We start from the raw sequence: 24,109 nt of genomic DNA, 5'->3' as shown, positions 1-24,109 counted from the left end.
GTACCGTATATTATATTTCAGATATAAGTGATATCATATGGTATTTGTCTTTCTCTTTCTGATTTACTTCACTCAGGATGAGAGTCTCTAGTTCCATCCTTATTGCTGCAAATGCTGGAGGGGGTGTGGAGAAAAGGGAACCCTCCTGCACGGCTGGTGGGAATGTAAACTGGTACAACCACTATGGAAAACAGTATGGAGGAACCTTAGAAAACTACACATAGAACTACCATATGTCCCAGCAATCCCACTCTTGGTCATATATGTGGACAAAACTGTCCTTGAAAAAGATACATGCACCTGCATGTTCATTGTACCACTATTCACAATAGCCAAGACATGGAAACAACCTAAATGTCCATTGACAGATGAATGGATTAAGAAGGTGTGGTATATATACACAATGGAATACTACTCATCCATAAAAAGAACAAAACAATGCCATTTGCAGCAATTTGGGAAAGGGGTTTTAATGACAGCAGAAGCAGTTTCTTTTTCCAAGAGAAATGTCTGTGTTAAAGGAAGAACAAATCAGAGATAAAGAGAAATACTATTGACAGCAATAACTTCCACAACACACTCTTCTTTATAAGAAAAATTAGAGGGCTTATTGGCTAGAAACTTATCTTCCACTTCTAAAATTACATATATGATATGTAATTATATATATTATATATATTGTATATACATAATGAACACATAAACACATATATATAGGGTAACACCGAAACCCTGAATCTTCTTGTATGCTATCTTAATCATCAAAATGATTACCCTACTTTTGCAAAACAAAGTGAATTTTATTGGAATAATAAGAGCTGATATTTATTGAGTGCTTACTCTGTGACAGTCACTGTTATAAATGTTCTGCTATGTCATCTCGTTTAATACAACTACCCAATTACATGGGTCATGATAGTTACCTCATTTAATGATGGGAAAAACAAAAGCACTGGAGGTTATGAGATGCATCCAAAATTACAGACATTATATAAAAAAATGAGATTCAAGTATAGTTGTTCCATCCTAAGAACACAGCCAGCTATGCCATATTATATCCATACTGTTTGAATTTTAACTTGTAGATATGAGGCCAGCCAACACAGAGAGAATCTAATTAATATACTCAGTAAATTGGACTGTATTACAACTATATATTACCTGACATCAGAAAAAAAGTCCTTAATTTATGTTCCCTCTCAATAATAGGACAATAGTCCTGAAGCTTTAAGAAATCTGATAAATTTCTTGGATATTTTTCATTATTGTATATATACTAATAACACATGTTTAGGGCTTAAACAACTTACAGTAGATATTAGAGCTACTCTGGTGCTAAGAATGAAACTCTGCACATTTTTTGATTGTTTTTTTTTATATTGAGCTGCAGTAGATGTTTATGTATTTTGGAGTTTAAACCCTTTTCAGTTGCTTCATTTGGAAATATATTCTCCCATTTTCTGGGCTCTCCTTTCACTTTTATTTAGGGTTTCCTTTGCTGTGCAAAACTTTTAATTTTAATTAGGGCTCATTTGTTTATTTTTGTTTTTATTTTCATCATTGTAGGAGGTGAATCTGAGAACATATAGCTGGGTTATATGTCAGAGAGTGTTCGGCCTATGTTTTCCTCTAAGAGTTTTGTGGTATCTGATCTTACATTTAGGTTTTTAATCCATTTGGAGTTTATTTTTGTGTATGGTGTTAGAGAGTGTTTGAATTTCATTCTTTTGCATGTAGCTCTCCTGTTTTCCCAGCACCACTTATTGGAGAAACTATTTTTTCCCTTGTATATTCTTGCCTCTTTTGTCATAGATTAATTGACCATAGGTGCTTAGGTTTGTTTCTGGGCCTTCTGTACTGTTCCATTGATCTATGTTTCTGTTTTTGTGCCAGTACCATAATGTTTTGATTATTGTAGCTTTATAGAATAGTCTGTGAAGACAGGAAACCTAATATAAATAGACATTTGTCCAAAGACGACATACAGGTTGCCAAAAAACACATGAAAAGATGCTCAGCATCACTAATTATTAGAGAAATACAAATCAAAACTACAATGAGGTACCACCTTACACTAGCCAGAATGGTAGTCATCAAAAACTCTATACACAATAAATGCTGGAGAGGGTGTGGAGAAAAAGGAACCCTAGTACACTGTTGGTGGGATTGTAAATTGGTGTAACCACTATGGAAAACAGTATGGAGGTTCCTCAAAAAACTAAAAATAGAACTACCATATGACCCAGGAATCCCACTTCTGGTCATCTATCCAGGGAAAACCATAACTCAGAAAGATACATGTACCCCAATATTCATTGCAGCACTATGTATAATAGCCAAGATATGTAAGCAACCTAAGTGTCCATCAACAGAGGAATAGATAAAGAAGATGTGGTACATATATACAATGAAATATTATTAAGGCATAAAAAATAATGAAAATAATTGCATTTATAGCAACATGGATGGACCTAGAAACTATCACATGTTAGACAATGAAAGACAAATATCATATGATATCACTTATATGTGGAATCTTTAAAAAATGATACAAATGAACTTATTTGCAAAACAAAAAGAGACTCACAGACTTTGAAAAATGGTTACCAAAGAAAATAGGTTGGAGGGGGTGGGGTAAGGGACTAATAAGAGGTTGATATCATATATAAATAGCTAATACAACTCAACATGAAAAAAGAGAGAGACAGTTAAAAATGAGCAGTAGAACTGAATAGACATTTTTTTAAAGAAGAATGCAAGTGGCCAGGAGGACCATGAAAAGCTAACCTTCAAGGAAATGCATATCAAAACCACAATGAGATATCATCTCACAAGGGTCAGAATGACTGTCATCAAAAAGAATATAAAGAACAAATGTTGATGAGGAAGTGGAGAAAAGGGAACCATTGTACACTATTGTGGCAATGTAAACTGGTATAGCCATTGTGGAAAACAGCATGAAGTTTTCTCAAAAAACCAAAAATAAAACTATCATGTGACCCAGCAATGCCACTCTTAGGTATTTATCTGAAAAAAACAAAAACACTAATTCAAAAAGATACATATACACCAAAGTCCATAGCAGCATTATTTTAGTATAATTTAAAGAGAGTATCGAAGTTGTTTTTTGACCCAATGTATTTCAGATTTCTAAAGCTCTGCATTTATATTATAGTGTATATAGGTGGCTGATTCCCTTTGGCCTTTTTAATTAATCCATTATCTATTGGAAACTCTTTTACAGACAATTTTATCTCCATCCATTCTGAAATTCTTTTTTCTTCTACGTGGCTTAGAATAAATAAAAAAGCTATATATACATTCCTTATGTATTCCTAGTTTCCATGCAACTGAGTTTTTCAAAATGGATGAAAAAATTTTTCTCTAGTTATTTGATCTTTGGCCTTGTTTAAAAACAAAAACAATCTTGAAATTTTAAGGTATCATCATTTATTAAGTGAACTGTCTGACTTAACTTTCTTGGGGTGGAGGGAACCATAAATATAAATGAAAAGGTCATAATGTTGTAGACACCATCCTTATTTCAGAAACATTAAAAAGTGAAAAATTTGTGCAGCCCAGGAATTGATGAAATACACATTCATGGTTTAGATCTCAGTTTGGTATTCCATTCCTTTCCTGACATGTCCTCGGTAAGGGAACCTTAAGGGATTTGTAAAATATAGTAGCATCTGCCAATATTTTAGAAGCAAAATATTAAAGTTACATATTATTCCTAAACTCTATTTTTTTCCTATGGAATATAAGTTTTACAATTGCAGACTTATTTGAAAGGACATGACCATTTTTCAGAGGTTTTAAAAACATTTAAATTGAAACAAATGTCAATCTCAAGTAATAATATATAGTGGTTTCTGTTCAGTTTTAGGAAGTTCTCAAATAGAAGTGCTTCTTGCAGTGATCACAGCAATCTCTGGTTTTATTTTGAATACCACTGCAGGTGTTTTTACGTTTCATTTACACTAAATTGCGCCTTGGAGACATTAACACATGTTTTTAGCTACCTGATGGCAGTTGGTATATTATTTAAATCCAGAAAATAAAGTGATAAACACATTTACATAATTTATTATATTTGATAATCCTAACTGTTCCCAGATTTTGAATTTTACCATGAAAATTCATTGAGACCTCATCAACTTACCTTGTAATTAAGTACACTGATTTATAGCCTCTCATTCAATTGTCACAATAACTCGATCCCTGTCATAATTATAGATACCCCCTCTTATTTTGGTTCCTACCTATTTTCTGAGCCTTATTCCCCAGGTTTTCTTGTCATCTTATAAGAAATTGTCAATAAATTCATGCTTTGCTTGATTTAACCATTACTGGTTGCTCTTTTTTGGAAATGAAGATCCTGATTAATACCTAATTTCATCTGAAAGCACTATGTAAAATGGAGACTTAGAGTGATTTTGGAATTTTTACGTTAACATATATCAAGGTTGTAGAGATATGATAGGTTTATATTTCATTCAGTTTGTAGCCCAGAATATATGTTAGGCTGGTGCTCCCATGTAAGCTATGCTGAAAATGTGATGTTTTAAGTCCTCAGGCAAAAATCAAAACTAATTTCATCATATGGATAAGTATTAAATGACATTTTTATGATTTATTTATTTATTTATTTATTTATTTATTTTTCCTTTTTAGGGCCGTACCCATGGCATATGGAGGTTCCCATGCTAGGGGTCTAATGAGAGCTACAGCTTCCAGCCTATGCCACAGCCACAGCAATGTGGTATCTGAGCTGTGTCTGAGATCTACATATACCACCGCCTGTGGCAACACAGGATCCTCTCAACCCACTGAGTGATGCCAGGGATCAAACTCGAAACCTCATGGTTCCTAGTTGGATTTGCTTCCACTGTGCCATGACAGGAACTCCATAAATGACATTTTTAGGTAGGTTCCCAAGAAGCTACTTTCCCAAAAAGGTTGTAAGGACCTTTGTTTCAAACCACCTCAAATCTGTACAGCATCCAATTGGAAGACATTCCTTTAGCAGATAGTAAGTGGTGTCTGCCTTCCGTTGAGAGAAGCCAAAATAGGTGGACGTATTCTCTAGATATAAGCTTTGATGTTTGGATTTTTGAAATTTTATTTATCTTAATGTTTTAGATATTTTAACTTTTTATTTTGAAATAAGTGTTCCCAGTTTTATTGAGAAATAATTGACATACTCCGCTGTGTAAGTTTGAGTACATCACTATAGTTTGCTCTGCATATATTGTAAAATGATTACCACAGTAAGTTCTGCAAACAACCATCTTTTCACATAGATACAATAAAAGAAGAAAGGAAACAATGTTTTCCTTGTGATCAGAACTCTTAGAATTTTCTCTCAATTTTTCTGTATGTCATACAGCAGTGTCAGCTATAGTTTATGTTGCATATTACATCCCTAGTATATATTTATCTTATAGATGGAAATTTGTACCTTTTGACCACCTTCCTCCAATTCCTCCTTCCCCTTCTTTCTACCCTACACCTCTGGGAACGTAAGTCTGATCTCTTTTTCTGTGAGTCTGGTTCTTTGCTTGTTTGTCCTTTACTTTCTCCGCCTAATGTATGTCACTTAGCATAATGTCTTCATGTTTCATCCATGTGTCACAAATGTTAGGATTTCCTCTTTTTAATGGCTAATATGTGTATGTGTGTGTACATATATGTTTGTCACAACTTCTTTATCCGTTTGTCTATCAGGGAACGCTTAGGTAGTTTCCATCTCTTGGCTGCTGTAAATAATGCTGGTATGAACACAAGAATACAGCTATCTTTTCAAATTAGTGTTTTCTTTTTCTTTAGTTATATTCCTAGAAGTGGAATTGCTGGATCATATAGTAGTTCTATTTTTAATTTTTTGAGGCTCCTCCATACTGGTTTTCACAGTGGCTGTAGCAATTTATAATCCCACCAAGAGTGCACAAAGGTTCCCTTTTCTTTGGATTCATGCAGCATTTGTTATCTTTTGTCTTTTTTAATTTTTTAGGGCCACACCCACTGCATATAGAAGTTCCCCGGCTAGGAGGTGCAGCTGCTGACCTAAGCCAGAGCCACAGCAATGCCAGATCTGAGCCACGTCTGTAAACTATACCACAGCTTGCAGCAACGCTAGATCCTTAATCCACTGAGTGGAGCCAGGGATCAAACCCGTGACCTCATGGATATTAGTGAGGTTCGATACCACTGAGCAACAAGGAGAATTCCATTTTTTGTCTTTCTGAGAATGACCATTCTAACAAGCATGAGGTGATAGTTCTTTGTGGTTTTAACTTGCATTTCCCTAATGACTAGTGATGTTGAGGATTTTTTCATATACTTGTTGGCCTCTTGTATATCTTCTTTGATGAAATTTCTATTTAAGTCCTTTGTTCATTTTTTAATTATGATATTTGATTTTTTGCTGAGTTGTATGAGTTCTTTACATGTTTTGAATATTAATGCCTTATCAGATATATTGTTTGCAACCTTTCTTACCATTCCATAAGTTTTCATTTTCTTGATAGTTTCTTTTGCTGTGCAGAAATTATTCCATTTGATGAAGTCTTCCTTGTTTTTGTTGTCGTTGCTTGTGTTTTAACTATCAGATCCAAAAAGACATTACAAATATTGAATAACAAATTTATACAAAATGTTCTCATGTGCCTTCATCAAAAATCTTTAATATAACAGCATATATAGATACAATTATTGAATCAGAAAATTAACATTAATTCAATGTTAATAAACAAACTATAGACCTCATTTGAATTTCAGCAGTCTTTCCATTAAAAACTATGTCCATAAAATGATGAAAATAGAAATGAATAAATATCTTATGTACAAAAAATAGGAAAAATCAAAAAAGAAAAATAGGAAAATTTAATAGAAAAAATTTGTTCGCATATGTCAAAATATCATAAATAGACATGAACATAAGGAAAACTAAGGTATTTTTTAATCTATAAACTGAGCAACACTGCAGAGTTAGAACATTAGTATGTATCCCTTTATTGTAGTTTATTAGCTTTTAAATATAGGAATAATGTTTATTAAATTCTTTTTAAAAACTCCAATCTTGTGTGGTGTTTTATGATACGTACAAATATTTGCAAAAAAAAAAAATCACTTGAGTGGATCAGGGCAACCCTTCATTTGTGTATTGAAATTCTAAATGAGTTTTTTTAGAATGTTGGCTCTTAGCTAAAAATAAAAAATTAGACAAAGGATTCTTTGAAACTGAGGCAGCTCTACCTCCTGTTGGCATGCCAGGAAAATAAAATAGGAAATGATGTTCATAAGTAGGTGGGAATTGTGAGTGAAGAAGTCTTAAATTTGATGTATTCATTCATTCAGTTATTCATTCATGCTGAATAAATTTAACTCAATTTGCTTATGATGCTTATCAAATTGACTCTCTTTAGAGTCATTATATATGAGATGTACTTCACATTACATTGTTTGCTCCTGTAGAGATAGTTAGTACAAAGTCTAAATCCTGTGGATTTTACAAAGTTTTCTGCTAAAAGAAGCCTAGGTATTCGGTTAAGGGGCAAAGGCAGAAAAGCCTGAGTGTAAAGATGGAGACATAATTAGAAAGCTGTAAGGGTTTAGGTTCAGATGGCTAACACATTTCTGAAGTAACAAACATTCATCTATGAATCTAGGTCAATTATGATAGATTGAAAGGTTTACCATATCAGCTGTACTCAGTTCCAGCAGAGAGAATACACTTTTGAGTCTGGGAAGAAAAAAATGGTTTCTGAACATTAAGAAACCCTTTGAGTGCAATGCACAGGTGTCAAGAATACAAAAGGACTCTAAAACCATAGCCTTTAAAGGAAATTCAAACCCCAATGTGTCTGCACTATACTAGACTGCATTCCAAGGTGACTAGCATTCAGGTGATGGTAGAAAGAAATGCTTCCTGTTTAAACGGTCACTTTCATAGGTTGGTATCATTTACAAATTTGAAACTAAAATTATTTTATAAAGCAAGTTATGTAAATATAATAAAATCATGTTAAATGTAAGACAAATGAATGTTCCATGTTTTCTAATGAGTTAGTTAATGCTAATACATCAGAAATTTTATTGGGAGTTCCCCTTGAGGCTCAGTGGTAACAAACCCAACTAGTATCCATGAAGCCATGGGTTCAATCCCTGGCCTCTCTCAGTGGGTTAAGGATCCGGCATTGCCATGAGCTGTGTTGTAGGTTGCAGACGCAGCTCAGATCCCGTATTTCTGTGGCTGTGGAATAGGCCATCAGCTGCAGCAGTTCCTAGCCTGGGAACTTCTATAGTCCACAGGTTGCAGCCTGAAAAAGATTTTTAAAAAGTTATTGAATAAAAGAAGCATTTTTTATTACAAATTCTACTCAGTTTATGCAAATCTATTATATCTCATATCATGACAGACTTATCTGTGAGTAAAACATAGAGAAATGCTGCTGACATATTTAAGGAAATTTTTAATATTTTATAACTTCTTAGCAATAAAACTATGTTTCTTTCCTCAGAATAAAAGCTTGAAACACAAACTCTTGTCAGGAAACAAGCTATGTGGCATGCATGCAGAAGAGGTAAGTTTTCCCTTCTTATAGCTTCAACCAGATAGAAACAATGTTAGTACTAGATTTTTTTTAAAACTCTGGTGACTTTTTTCCCCTGTAACATGAATACAAACATTGGAGTGAGAAAATAAATAAAATTTTAATTATAATTTTAACTAGGAAGTGATGGCGTATACATCATTGCATTGTATTTGTCAGAACTACATCACATGCCTAGCTAAGTTGAAGGGAGACTAGAAAACACTGTTAGGTTGGTAGTCATGTGCTCATACAGAACTTGGGATTTTTTTTTCTTAGTTAAAGGAGGTGAAAATACTCTTGTGGACATGTAAAAGCCATTATTATGACCACTGGAGTTAAAGTCTTACATACAATGTAATAACCCATTTATAAGGTTTTTATAATAATATACATGAAATTAATAGAAAGTGTTAATACGTAGAAACTAAAGTTCGATGCCCCGTAAATGAATAATCAAACTGAGTAACTTACAGGTATGAGTCTATGTAGTATTTTTATTCATTGTACTTTTTTATTTGGATATAGAGGGACTTTTATATTGTTTATATTTGCTAAGTTTCTAGAACTATTGTATATGTGCAGTTTCTGAATATTGCTTGTAAGAGGTTAAGTAGGTGGAACTAAGTTTTAAATCAGTACCATCTGTGTTGATGCTATGGTCTGACAGGGTTGACCTATTCCCAAAGTCCCCTCAAGGGCCATGTACATGAAAGATAAGTGGCTCCTAGGAGAAGATGTCTGTGGAGTTTAGAAACAAACAGAAGAATGTAAAAATAAACAACAGTCAGAGTCTCCCTACATTTTTTTAGCCCTTTAGTTCAAGAAAGATTCATATGCGTTTCTTCTTCCCAGTAACTTAGAGGATGTATTATTTCTGCATTCTTATTTATGAATTCCTAGATATTTCTTACATTAGTAATTTATAATGTTGGAATAAATTGAAATATGTTCATTATAATTTATTTGTCTTATCTCTTTATTTCAATTTCTTGATTCAGTAGGTCAGTACAGTTGGCTTCTGACAGTGATGTCTGTGAAAAACTATTTCTAATATTTGAATCTTTCAGTGGTGTATCATTTACAACACTTGCAAGAGTCTATTCTTTTCCGTTATACTTCCAGCATTAGATGATGATTCAGTATTATTAACAGCATCACAGCATAGCCCTCCACTTTGAAAACTGTCTTGCATGGTTGGAAACATTCTAAATAATAGGAAACTGAATCACAGTTACAGTTGCTTCATTGGAAGATTCGTAAGCATTAAATGTATGCTTAGAAAATTTATTGGTCTTCATTCATATCAACACATTTTACTAGGATATAATAATCCCATGAGTTTCCTATAGTTTATTAGTCACTATAACCAGCTACTTTTCTTTTCTTTTTTTTCTTTTTTTGTTTTTAAACAGACTTCTTTGAAAGCAGTTTTAGGTTGATAGCAAAATTGAGCAGAAAGTTCAGAGAGTTCCCATATACCCCCTGTCCCCAGACCCAGCCTTCCCCATTATGAATATTCTCCACCAGAGTGGTGAGTTTATTGTAATGATTGAAACTGCATTTGCACATCATTAACACTCAAAGTCCCTACATAGAGTTCATTCTCAGTAGTGTAAATTCTGTGGGTTTTGACAAATATGACATGTATCCTCCATTACAGAGGCATATGAAATAGTTTCACTGGCTTAATCTGTGTTTTAGGAAGCCCTCCCAGGTGATTCTTGTGCCCATGTAAGTTTTGAAAACTATTGCAATATCAGATAGAGTTTTATAAAGCTAAGTTGAAGAAATAGCCAAAAAATTAAAACTGTATTAAATCCTACATCAAACTGAATCTTTATTTGTTTTATTCTACTCTCCTCTCTTGTTTTTACTGAAGCATTTACAATATTAGTTTCAGGTATACAGCATAATGATTCAATATTTTTATGAATTATATTATATTGAAAATTATTACAAAATTATGACTATATTTCCTGTTCTGTATACTATAGCTTTGTGGCTTATTTATTTTATATACAATAATTTGTATCTCTTAATCCAATACACCTTCCTGCCCTCCCAGCTTCACCCTCCCCATTCACTAGTTTGTTCTCTATATCTGAGTCCTTTTCTGTTTCTTTTTTATTTTTATTTTATTATTTATATTTTTCTTTTTAAGGCTGCATCTGCGGCATATGGAAGTTCTCAGGCTAGGGTTGAACCTGACTTGCAGTTGCCAGGCTATGCCTCAGCCACAGCAACACCAGACCCAATCTTGGTCTGTGACCTCCACCACAGCTCATGGCAATTCCAGATCCTTTAACCCACTGAGTGAGGCCAGGGATCAAACCCACAACCTTATGGATACTAGTCAAATTCTTACTCCACTGAGTCACAATGGGAACTCCCTCTGTTTCTTTTATAATTTAGATTTATTTGTTTTATTTTTCAGATTCCACATGTAAGTGATATCATATTTTTCTTTCTCTGTGTGACTTATTTCACTGTTTACCCTCTAGTTATATCCACCTTATTGAAAATGGCATAATTTCATTATTTTTATGGCTGAGTAGTATATTATTATATGTTATAAATATATCACAGCCTTTTTTTTTTTTATTCATCTATTGATACGATACTTTGGTTGCTTCCATGTCTTGGCTATGGAAGTAATACTGCTGTGAACATTGGGATGCATGTATCTTTGTGTTTATATTTTTTATGAAGTGTGGTTGATTAACAGTGTTGTGTTGGTTTCTGGTATATAGCAAAGTGATTCAGGTATACATATATGTATATTCATTTTCATGTTATTTTCCATTATGGCTTATTATGGGATATTGTATATAGGTCCCTGTGCTATACAGTTGGATCTTGTTGTTTATCTATTTTATGTAAAATAGTTTGTATCTACCAATTCAAAACTCCCATTCCATCCCTCCCTGAGTTTGTTTTCTATTTCTGTGGGTCTGTTTCTCTTTCATAAATAAGTTCATTTTTGTCCAAGTTTAGATTCTACATTCAAGTGATATCATTTGGTATTTGTCTTTCTCTTTCTGACTTACTTCATTTAGTATATCTCTTGGTCCATCTATGTTGCTCCAAGTGGCATTATTTCATTCTTTTTTATGGATGATTAGTATTCCACTATGTGTGTGTGTTTATTTTATCTTCTTTATCCATTCATCTGCTGATGGACATTTAGTTTGTTTCCAGGTCTCAGCTGTTGTAAATGAGTGCTGCTGTGAACATTGGGGTGCAAGAATCTTTTTGTATTACTGTTTTCATTTTCTTCTAATATATACCAGTCAGTGGAGTTGCTGGGTCATATAGTAGTTCTATTTTTGAGTTTTGAGGAAACTCTGTACAATTTTCTGTAATGACTGCACCAATTTACAATCCTATCAGCAGTGAACCAGAGTTCCCTTTTCTCCATATCCTCACCATAATTTGTTATTTGTAGACTTTTTGACAGTAGCCATTCTGACAGGTGTAAGTTGGCATCTCGTTATGGTTTTGATTTACATTTCTTTTGTATTTCTGTTATCTTTTGTAGAATATCATGTATATGCTATTATACAAAATACAGCTTTTGGTGATTGGATTCTTTTCCATAATAAAATACATTTGCATTCCATCCATATTGTTACATGTTTTAAATTTAATTCATTTTAAAAAAATGCCTAACAATATTTTAGTATTCCATTTCATGTATGTACCATAATTTGTTTACTATTTACCAGTAAATGGACCTGTGAGTTATTTCCAGATTTGAGCTAGAATGAATAAAGATACTATAAATATTTATGTGTATATCATAATTTCTCTCAGGCAAATACCTAGAAAGAATTCCTGTGTGATTTATCTTTATAAGAAATTGTCACACTGTTTTCCAAAATGACTGTATATTTTGCATTTCCTCTTAACTGTTTTTTCCAATATATATTTATATGACAATGATAATCTGTTTGGATGTGTTCTTTTTATTCTACCAAAGAGTCAGGACCTACAATCTTTGATGTAGAGAGACAAATAATTGAGGTCCTTAAGTTAGAATGTGTGAAATTTGATCTGTTCTGGAAAAATGGAAATGATTGATCAGCATCTATGGATCACCAGAACATAGCATATTCCAGATCGTAGACAAAAACGTCTCATGGGAGAGATTTTTTTTGTTATAAACACTTTTATGTTTGCATTATTCTGAAGGGCAAACCTTCTTCACCTCAGCATCTTAGCATTCTAGCTACTTTCCTCATTTTCTGTCGCATTTGTTTGCTGCCTTCCCTTTTTATATATGTCATCTTTAAACTTGTTTGTCAGATTAAACTTATTCATATTTATTTTTTTAAGTATGTAGTTGAAAATAAGCAATGAGGGAGTTCCTATTGTGGCTCAACAGGTTATGAAACTGACTAGTATCCATGAGGATGCATGTTCAATCCCTGGATCTGCTCAGTGGGTTAAGGATCAGTCATTGCCTTGAGTTGCGGTGTAGGTTGCAGACACAGCGCAGCTCTCGCATGGCTGTGCCGTAGTGTAGGCTGCCAGCTGTAGCTCCGATTCAGCCCCTGGTCTGTGCACTTCCGTATGCCATAGGTGTGACCCTAAAAATAAAAGAAGAAGCAATGAGGAGTTCCCGTCGTGGCACAGTGGAAATGAATCTGACTAGGAACCATGAGGTGGTGGGTTCCATCCTCACTCAGTAGGTTAAGGATCTGGCATTGCCATGAGCTATGGTGTCGGTCACACAGAGCTTGGATCTGGCATTGCTGTGGCTGTGGCATAGGCCAGCAGCTGCAGCTCTGATTAGACCCCTAGCCTGGGAACTTCCATATGCTGCAGGTGCAGTCCTAAAAACCAAAAAAAAAAAAAAAAGAAGCAATTAAAACTGAAGCGTATGTACATAGCCTCTAAAATGTATTTGTTAATCAAAAAATAAAAAATAAATAAAATGTATTTATTGGATATGCCTAGGTGAGTTACATTCTGTGGGGAGGGGGGCAGGGTGGAGGAGGCTGAAGAAAGAACAATAAGCCACTTTCTTTAAATGTTATCTTTTAAACAATATACTTCCTTTGAACGGATTTTGGGTTTCTTTTCTTGCCTAGAATAGCTGGATGTCTGACTCCCAGAGCAGAGATTAAACTTTCCTGTTTCATTTCTGAACTAGTTGAACTCTCTTTTGTTTGGCTGTAAAAATTCATTCTTGTGCAGTTTAAAAGAATTTTTTCATCAAGTTTGAAAATATAAATGACATCAAGTCACTAATCCATGTTTTTGTTCTTACAGTCAAAAAAAGTCCAAGCCCAGCTTAAGGAGCTTCGTTATGGGAAGAAGGATTTATTATTTAAGGTGAGTATCTTTTCACCTTCCCCCTCCAAGTGATTAGCTCAATACCTAAATCGTGTAAAATATTATTTAGCTTAAATTTAATTTACACATTTTTTCAAGAATTATTAGAGTTTTATTTGATCGAATTGAAGATGCTTTCATTTTATTGCCTACTTAATTAATAAAACAAATACAGATATGGTTTCCTGGGTACATACTTAATCAAAGGCAGGCATCCATCCAAAATGTTTAAAGTCTTTTTGTAAACTTCAGTTATTTTAATTTAACATGGAAGAATATTGTCTTTCAGAATATTTACATTGAGGAAAGCATATAAGTTTCCACAAATGAGGTCCACTGTTGACCTACAAAGTGACTTCCAGAGACCTCTGCATAATTTTTTTATTATTGTCTTCATATTTAATCATGGTTAATTGACTTTGGTTATTGACACTTTCCTTTACAAGACTGTCAAGTCAAGAGCTATGTATAGGTATATATCTAGCATGAATTATAGTTGTGGTTTACTGACTAATGGCCCCCTAAATATAACCACCTGCTAATGCCTGGAACCAGTGAATGCTATATTTTATGTCAAAGAAGACTGTGCAGATGTGATTAAGTTAAGGATCTTGAGGTGGGAAGATTATACCTAGTTAGCTAGGTGGATCCTAAGTATAATTGTATAAGTTTTTATAAGAGTGAGACAAGAAGGCCTAAATTAAAAGAGTATGTGACCACAGAAGCTGGAGAAGGAAAGGCAATGTAAAGGATTTTCTCCTATAGCCTCTAGAAAATCAGCCCTTCCAATACCTTGATTTTGTTCCATAAAATTAGTTTCAAACTTCTAACTTTCAGAACTACAAGAGAATAAATTGTGTTGTTTTAAGCCACTTGGTTCATAGCAATTTGTTATAGCAGCAAGAAGAAACAAATACCGATACTTTCTTTTATCTCCCTTGAGCAGAGGAGATGGGGTAGATTCTTTTAATTGTGTTATGGTACATCTGCATTCCCCAATGCAATGAAATGACAGAGCATTAGGCTCTTAGTAGTAAGAATAATAATTTGTTTAAAAATAAGCACAAATTGCTTTGTGTGTAATGTCTATTCTGTAAAAGTGTTTTCATTACAGTGATCATCCCAATCTGTGTATATCAGGTTGTTGTTTGTTTGTTTGGGGGGGGGCACATCTGTGGCATATGGAAGTTCCCAGGCTAGGGGTCGATTTGGAGCTGCAGCTGCCAGCCAACACCACAGCCATGGCAATGCCAGATCTGAGCCTTGTCTGACTTACAACATAGCTCTCAGCAACACCAAATTCTTAATCCAGACTGAGGCCAGGGATCAAACCCAAGTCCTCATGGTTGCATGTCGGACCATGACAGGAACTCTGAATATCATTGATACTACCACTGAGCCATGACAAGAACTCCAAATATCAAATTAAAATAGAGAAAATTATTTATTTTATTTCATGATTAGAGATAATTGTTTATTTAATAGTTTAATGTCAATCCATCCCTTGTTTCTTCCAATGAAAACAGTAAGAAATTACTATTCACTCTTTTCTGACACATTTACTTTTAGCTTAGTTATAGGAAGGTAATCCGAGTAGGTAAACCAATGTTTGTTAAATTCTGATTCCATTCAAGTCATGATTCTGTGCCATTTAGTCTTCCATTAATATTTCCTGCCATTCCTTTAACCTCATTTATAGTAAGCTATGCCCATCACACCAGGAAAACTGTGAATTATTTCTCATTAATGCTTACTTACTGACTCTCTGCTCACTGTATGTGATAGAGTTAAGATAAAACTATAAAACCCAACATATTTGCCTGCCTGCCTTCAATCGTTCATAACAAGACTCTTAAACTCAGGGTATTTACATTCATCTTGTCCTTAACATTTTTAAGAAGGATTTTTAGATACTATATGTTTTAATATAGGTAATTTTCAAATGGTAGGATAGAACATTTAAAAAGTTAGAAATAGGAGTTCCCACTGTGGCTCAGTGGGATAAGAACTCAACTAGTATCCCTGAGGATGCAGGTTTTATCCCTGGCCTCACTCAGTGGGTTAAGGATCTGGCATTGCCACAAGCTGTGGCACTGGTTGCAAACACAGCTCAGATCCGGCGTTTCTGTGGCTATGGCATAGGCCTGCAGCTGCAGTTCTGATTCGACCCCTAGTCTGGGAACTTCCATGTGCCACAGGTATGACCCTAAAGAAAAGAAAATTCATAAACAATTTGAGTTAAAGTTTTAGAAAACAATAATCCTTGGGAGTATCATTTTAACCAATTGTTCAATTGGCCTTAGCTATTTTCAGTCATGAACAACAAATCATTGAAAGTGGCAAAAAAATAAAACCAAAACCAAACAAACAAAAAAACACTCTCTATGTGTGTGTGTTCACATTTGCCAAAAAAAAAACTAGTTCTTTGCATTAGTGTAATTTAATAAAATGAGGAATATAATACAACAGTTTCAAGCTCCCTAGAGCTGATAAGTATTATATACTAGGCTGGGAGATTTATGTAAAGACAGAAGATCATATGAGGCTTCATAATTGTTTTTTAATTTCATTTCTCAAATGGAGGAGTTATAGATAGAAAAGTTGGGAGAAAAGAATGAAGAAATCCAATAATTTTCAGTGATTTACTTCTTTGTAATATTACAATTGTTAAATATAGATTAGTAATCTATCATTTTTCAGCAATTACCAAAGTTGAAATGTGTTCAAAATCTATCTTATTTGGAAAAATGAGACATTATTTGTAAGCTTTGTTATTTTATGTCACTTTGAGAGGAGCACTTATGTATGAACTCAGTGAACTGTGTATGAATATACCATGTGGTTGCATAATTTAGGATGCCATTCATCATATTCTCTGCCCAAGACACTGTTTAAGAGCTAGGTTTTTATTAACTCCAATAACAAGAGGTCTAGAGACATGGCAATTTTGGTTGCTACATTTACTTATTCAGCAGCTAAACAGTATAAGCAAGGACCCAGAGTTTTTTGTTTACTTTTGTTTCACACTTTTTCAATTCATGATCCTCAATTTACTGACTTGTTCTAAGTTTTGATTCCTCATTGAATCATGTTAGTGTCTAAGAATCTCTATAACTGTGTACAAAGTCAGACAAGAAAATTGTGTGGAGGGAGATACTTGTCCTTGAGTGTTATAATTTTTGTAAAGGAAGAACATTTTTTAAGAAGTTTCCCCAAACTTGAGCATGTATTCATGCAAAAGTGAGATTTCAGTGTTTTCAGCATCTGCTATGAAAGATTGCTTTTTTCAGAAGTAAAAGAAATCTAATTGTTTAAGGAGAGGCAACAACACTTTCTGCTATAATGTACTCATCCACTCATTTTGATGAGAGCTTACATTTTTGTAATCTTATTTGCTTATTTTTATATCAACAGTGCAGATTTTAGATATTGTATAAACATATGTGAAATGAATGACTGGATACATATACTCATACATACATGCATACATAAATAAATATGTTGCAGTAGTAGATAATAGAAACTAATGTGTGTAGCTGTAAAGTGTTTGTGACCACAAGAATACAGCCATGCATCTATTCAAATGAGTCCACAAAATACTTTAGGTAATTATTTGTCGAATCCTGAGATAAGTGGTAAAACACTTTATTTCCCTAAGAATAGTTTCCTGAGAACCTCTTCAAATTTGAATAGATTTGATGATTTTTAGCAAAGATAATCTTTGAAGAAGCAATGTGTACAGCAGAAACACATGAATTTTATCCTTAAAAAACCAGCAGGTGCATGATATACTAAATGTGATGAAAGGAAAAAAACCTCCAACCAGGATTATATTACCCAGCAAGGCACTCATTCAGATTTGAAGGAGAATCAAAAGATTCACAGATAAGCAAAAGCTAAGAGAATTCAGCAAAACTAAATCAGATTTACAAAAAATACTAAAGGAACTTCTCTAGGCAGAAAGGATAAGGCCACAACCAGAAGCAAAAAATACCACAAATGACAAAGCTCACCAGTAAAAGTATATATACGGTAAAGATACGAAATCATACATGCACAATTATGCCACCAAAATCAGAAATCATGAGAAGAGAAGGGTACAAATGAAGGACACTAGAGATGAACTTGCAATTAAGAGACCAACAACTTAAAAAAACAATCATATATATATAGATATAGATATAGATATACACTCCAATATATAAACTTCAGGGCAACCACAAAACAAACATCTAAAATTGATAAACAAATAAATAAGAAAAATCAACACTAAAGATAGTCATCAAACCACAAGAGGAGAGAACAAGAGAAGGGAAGAAAAAAGAGCAACAAAATAGTTGATAAAATGGCAATAACAACATACATACATATCAATAATTACCTTTAATTTTAACGGACTAAATGCCCCAACCCAAAGATGTAGAATAGCTGAATGGATACAAAAACAAAACCCATGTATGTGCTGTCTTCAAGAGACTCGCTTCACTCCTAGGGACACATACAAATTGAAAGTGAGAGGATGGAAGAAAATATTACATGCAAACAGGAATCAAAAGAAAGCTGGAGTAGCAATACTTGTATCAGACAAAATAGACTTTAAAAATAAGAATATTTTAAGGGACAAAGAAAGTCATTACATAATGATCAAAGGACCAATACAAGAAGAAGATATACAATTTTAAATATCTACAAACCCAACATAGGTTCACCACAGTATATAAGGCAACTGCTAACAACCTTAAAAGGACAAATGGACAATAACACAATCATAGTGGGGGACCTAAACACCCCACTTACAGCAATGGACAGATCAACCAGACAGAAAAACAATAAGGAAACACAGGCCCTGAATGAAGCATTAAACCAGATGGACTTCATAGATATGTATAGGACATTCCATCCAAAAGCAACAAAATACACATTCTTCTCAAGTGCACATGGAACATTCTCTAAGATTGACCATATCCTGGGCTATAAATCCAACCTCAGTGACTTTAAGAAAATTGAAATCATATCAAGCATCTTTTCTGACCACAATGCTATATGACTAGAAATCAACAACAAGAAGAAATCTGCAAAAAACACAAACACGTGGAGACTCAACAACATGCTACTAAATAACCATTTGATCACTGAAGAAATCAAAGTGGAAATTAAAAAATACCTAGCAGCAAATGACAACAAAGATACAACATTCCAAAACCTGTGGGATGCAGCAAAATCTGTTCTAAGAGGAAAGTTTATAGCAATACAAGCCCACCTCAGGAAACAAGAATAAGCTCAAATAAACAAGCTAACTTTATATCTAAAGCAGCTCGAGAAAGAAGATAAGACATAAAGTTAGTAGAAGGAAAGAAATCATAAAGATCAGACCAGAAATCAATGAAATAGAAACAAAGAACACCATAGAAAAGATCAATGAAACAAAAAGCTGCTTCTTTGAAAAGATGAACAAAATTGATAAACCCTTAGCCAGACTTATCAAGGAAAAAAGAGAGAGGACTCAAATCAATAAGATTAGAAATGAAAAAGGAGAAGTAACAACAGACATCACAGTAATACAAAGGATCGTAAGAGACTACTATGTACAACGATACTCCAATAAAATGGAAAACCTAGAAGAAATGGACAAATTCTTAGAAAAGTACAATCTTCCAAGACTAAACCAAGATGAAATAGAAAAGTTAAACGGTTCAATCACAGTAGTGAAATTGAAACTGTGATTAAGAAACGTCCAACAAACAAAAGTCTAGGACCAGGTGGCTTCACAGGTGACTTCTATCAAACATTTAGAGAAGAGCTAACACCTCTCCTTCTGAAACTATTTCAAAAAATCGCAGAGGAAGGGACACTCCTAAAAACAGTCTATGAGGCCACCATCACCCTGATACCAAAACCAGACAAAGATACCACAAAAAAATTAAACTACAGGCCAATTTCTCTGATGAGCCTAGATGCAAAAATCCTCAACAAAATACTAGCAAACTGCATCCAACAATACATTCAAAGGATTGTACATCATGATCATGTGGGTTTTATACCAGGGATGCAAGGGTTCTTCAATATCTGCAAATTCATCAGTGTGATACACCACATTAACAAACTGAAGAATGAAAACCATATGATCCTTGGAATACACACAGAAAAAGCCTTTGAAAAAGTCCAACATCCATTCATGATCAAAATTCTTAACAAAGTAGGTATAGAGGGAAACTACCTCAACATGATAAAGGCCATATATGACAAACCCACAGCAAACATCATTCTCGATGGTTAAAAGCTGAAAGAATTCCCTCTGAGATCAGGAACAAGACAAGGATGTCTGCTCTCTCCACTACTATTCAACATAGGTTTGGAAGTCCTACACAGCAGTCAGAGAAGGAAAAGAAATAAAAGGAATCTAAATTGGAAAGGAAGAAATAAAACTATCCCTATTTGCAGATGACATGATACCTAGAGAATCCTAAAGACTCTACCAGAAAACTGTTACAGCTCATCCATTGAATTTGGCAAACTGGCAGGATATAAAATTAATACACAGAAATCAACACCATTTCTATATACTAACAATAAAAGGTCAGAAAGAAAAATTAGGGAAGCAATCCCATTTACCTTCACGTTCAAAAGAATAAAATACCTAGGAGTAAACCTACCTAAAGAGACCAAAGACCTGTACTCTAAAAACTATAAGACACTGATGAAAGAAATAAAAGATACACAAATAGATGGAAAGACATACCATGCTCGTGGATTGGAAGAGTTAGTATTATCAAAATGACTATACTACCCAAGGCAATCTACAGATTCAATGCAATCCCTATCAAATTACCAAGTAAACTTTTCACAGAACTTGAAGAACAAAATATTTTACAGTTTGTTTGGAAGCACAAAAGATCCAGAATATCCAAAGACATCCTGAAAAAGAAAAATGGAGCTGAAGGAATCAGGCTCCCTGACTTAATATACTACAAAGCAACAATCACCAACAGTGTATGGTACTGGCACAAAGAGAGAAATATACATTAGTGGAACAGGAATGAAAGCCCAGAATTAAACCCATGCACCCACAGCCAACTAATATATGACAAAGGTGTCAAGAATATACAATGGAGAAAGGACAGCTTGTTTAATAAGTGGTGCTGGGAAAACTGGATGGCCACATGGAAAAGAATGAAATTAGAAAAATTCCTACACCATATGCAAAAATAAACTCCAAATGGGTTAATGACCTAGATATAAGAACATAAACTGTAAAACTCTTACAGGAAAACATAGGCCAAATACTCTCTGACATAAACGACAGCAACATCTTCTCAGAACCACCTCTCAGAGTTTTGACAACAAAAGCAAAAATAAACAAATGGGACCTACTCAAATTTCAAAGTTTCTGCACAGCAAAGGAAACCCTAAACAAAACAAAAAGACAACCCACAGAATGGGACATCTTTGCAAGTGAATCAACTGACAAGGGATTAATCTCCAAAATTTATAAACACCTCCTATAGCTCAATACCAAAAAAAAAAAAAAAAACCCATCAAGAAATGGGCAGAAGATCTAAACAGACAGTTCTCCAAAGAAGACATACAGATGGACATAAAACACATGAAAAGATGTTGAACATCACTCATTATTAGAGAAATGCAAATCGAAACCGCTATGAAGTACCACCTTACACCAGCCAGAATGGCCATCGTCAAAAAGTCTACAAACAATGAATGCTGGAGAGGGTGTGGATAAAAAGGAACCCTATTACACTGTTGGTGGAATGTAAATTTGTGCAACCACTGTGGAAAACAGCATGCAGTTTCCCTAAGACAGCTAAAAATAAAACTACCATTTGATCCAGCAATCCCACGCCTGGGCATCTACCCAGAGAAAACCATGACTTGAAAATACACATGTACTCCAACGTTCATTGCAACACTATTTGCAATAGGCATGACATGGAAACAACCTAAATGTCCATCGACAGAAGAGTGGATCAAGAAGGTGTGGTACATATACACAATGGAATACACTCAGCCATTAAAAGGAATGAAATACCAGCATTTTTAGCAACATGGATGGACCTAGAAATTATCATGCTAAGTGAAGTCAGTCAGACAATGAGACACCAATATCAAATGCTATCATTGACATGTGTAATCTGGAAAAAGGATACAATGAACTTTGCAGAACAGATACTGACTCACAGACTTTGAAAAACTTATGCTCTCCAGAGGAGACAGTTTGGGGGGGTGGGGGGATGTGCTGGGGGTTTGGGATGGAAATGCTATAACATTGGATTGTGATGATCATTGCACAACTATAAATGTAATGAATTAATTGAGTAATAAAAATAAAGAATTAAAAAAAACAGCATGTGCTCACAATTTCAAGACATGTTGATAAATTCAGTGTCCTTACTAATGTTTGAGAGCTGATTTTTTATTGGGGAAGGCTGCTAGCAACAGTAAACATTCTCTACTAAAGAAAGAAGTGAGGTTCTATGCACTGTTATTTACCCAGGACTTGAGTCTGTTTTTATCCTCCTTGATTCAATTTGGAGTTGATATTATCTGGAACAGCTACCCTCCATTTTGTTGCTTTTTTATATTTACACTTTATTTTCTATTTCAAAAGTATTATTTTCTCACTTTGGAAAACATATCTAAAAGTATAAGGCCCCCCAAAAAACTCACTTAAAATCCAATCACTTGGAACACATTCCATATTTTGAATTGTTTCATAAATTAGTTCCTTTTCTACTAGGCATAGTCTACTTTGTGACTAATGTATATGGTTAATATAGATTATATATTGTATATATTCTGTTTTTTACATAATTTAAAACATAAAACAAGTATAGTTATCATTTCTTTATAAAAATTGAAATGCATGATTTCCATGAAATGTGCCAAAATGACTTTTTCTTATAAAAATATGAGTGCATTATGATTTTAATTTATACTTTGATGAAAAATTTCTTATTTTAACTTGAGGCATAGTTTTTATTGACTATGTGTCTAACTATAAATTAATTCCTTAAAATTAATGAAAAATTTTAATGTTATTCATACCTAATACATATTATTTTTGGAGCTTGGATTTTTTTAACTTGAATGAGGAAAAAATGACAAATATAATCATATATTTTTAAAGTGCTGATTTGATACACATGTACATTGTGGGTTATTACCAAGATCAAGATAATTAACACATCCATCACCTCACATAGTTACTTGCTTATATTCGAGTGTGTAGTGTGAATGGTTTAGGTCTACTCTTGGTGACTTCAAATGATACAACACTCCAGTATTAACTGTAGTCACCCTGTTATATATTCGAGCCTCCGAACTTACTCTCCTTCTAAATGAAAATTTATACACTTTGACATCCAACATCCCATCTCCCCTCTTTTCTGCTCCTGCCAACTACTGTATCACCATTCAGTGCTTCATTTCTATAGGGTCAGCTTTTCAAAAAAATATTCCACATATAAAGTGATACCATACAGTATGTTCTTTCTCTGTCTGACTTGTATCACTTAGCCTAATGCCCTCAAAGTCCATCCATGTTGTCTCAAATGGCCTGGTTTCATTTGGGAAAGACTTTTGGCTGTGAGGGTATCCTTTGTTCCTGGGAGAGCACAACAACATAGTCTTCATGAAGCTCCATTGGCTGAGGTCAGTATTAGCACAGACTGTGGGGATCCACTGCTCAAGACTGTCAAGTTCCTGTGATTGATGGCGGTGGGTAATGTCATTGGCTTCTTGAGGAGCAATGGCTGCTAAGATCTTCCTATTCTTCCATTTTTGCCTGTGGGAGAAAGTTCTAGCCAAGGGGATCCCTATTGGTAACTGGCCTGCTATGCTGGCCCTCAGGCAGTAGTGGACCAGAGTCCAAGGATCAGATGCATGTAGAACTACCACAGCACCTGGGTCCTGAGGCACAGGTGTACTTGTACAGCAGTGCACTAGTTTTCATTGTGTGAGCATCTACAGATCTCTAAGGAGCTATGTAGTCTGAGTTTCTAGAGCTCTCACAGTGACTCAGATTGAGTGTGGGCAGGGAGGACACAGTACTGTAGACCCTGGGATGACAGAATACAGCAATGACTTGAGCACAGAGTGCTGAATGTGATAGCAGCACAGTCTGAAACAAGAATAAATAAATAGGTAAGTAAATGTAG

General features: G+C 34.3%; 1 protein-coding gene across 1 annotated transcript in view; it reads left to right on the top strand.

Annotated features, from left to right (window-relative positions):
* LUZP2 (leucine zipper protein 2) overlaps nt 1–24,109 on the top strand; it is a 533,060-nt gene that overhangs the window by 357,888 nt on the left and 151,063 nt on the right. The window contains exons 6-7 of the mRNA XM_003122913.6: nt 8,526–8,588; nt 13,875–13,937. Coding sequence (XP_003122961.6) covers nt 8,526–8,588; nt 13,875–13,937 — 126 coding nt within the window. The remainder of the gene's footprint in view (nt 1–8,525; nt 8,589–13,874; nt 13,938–24,109) is intronic.

The sequence above is a fragment of the Sus scrofa genome, chromosome 2 (assembly GCF_000003025.6).
Source record: "Sus scrofa isolate TJ Tabasco breed Duroc chromosome 2, Sscrofa11.1, whole genome shotgun sequence".
NCBI lineage: Eukaryota > Metazoa > Chordata > Mammalia > Artiodactyla > Suidae > Sus > Sus scrofa.
This window is presented reverse-complemented; position numbering and strand designations above follow the sequence as displayed.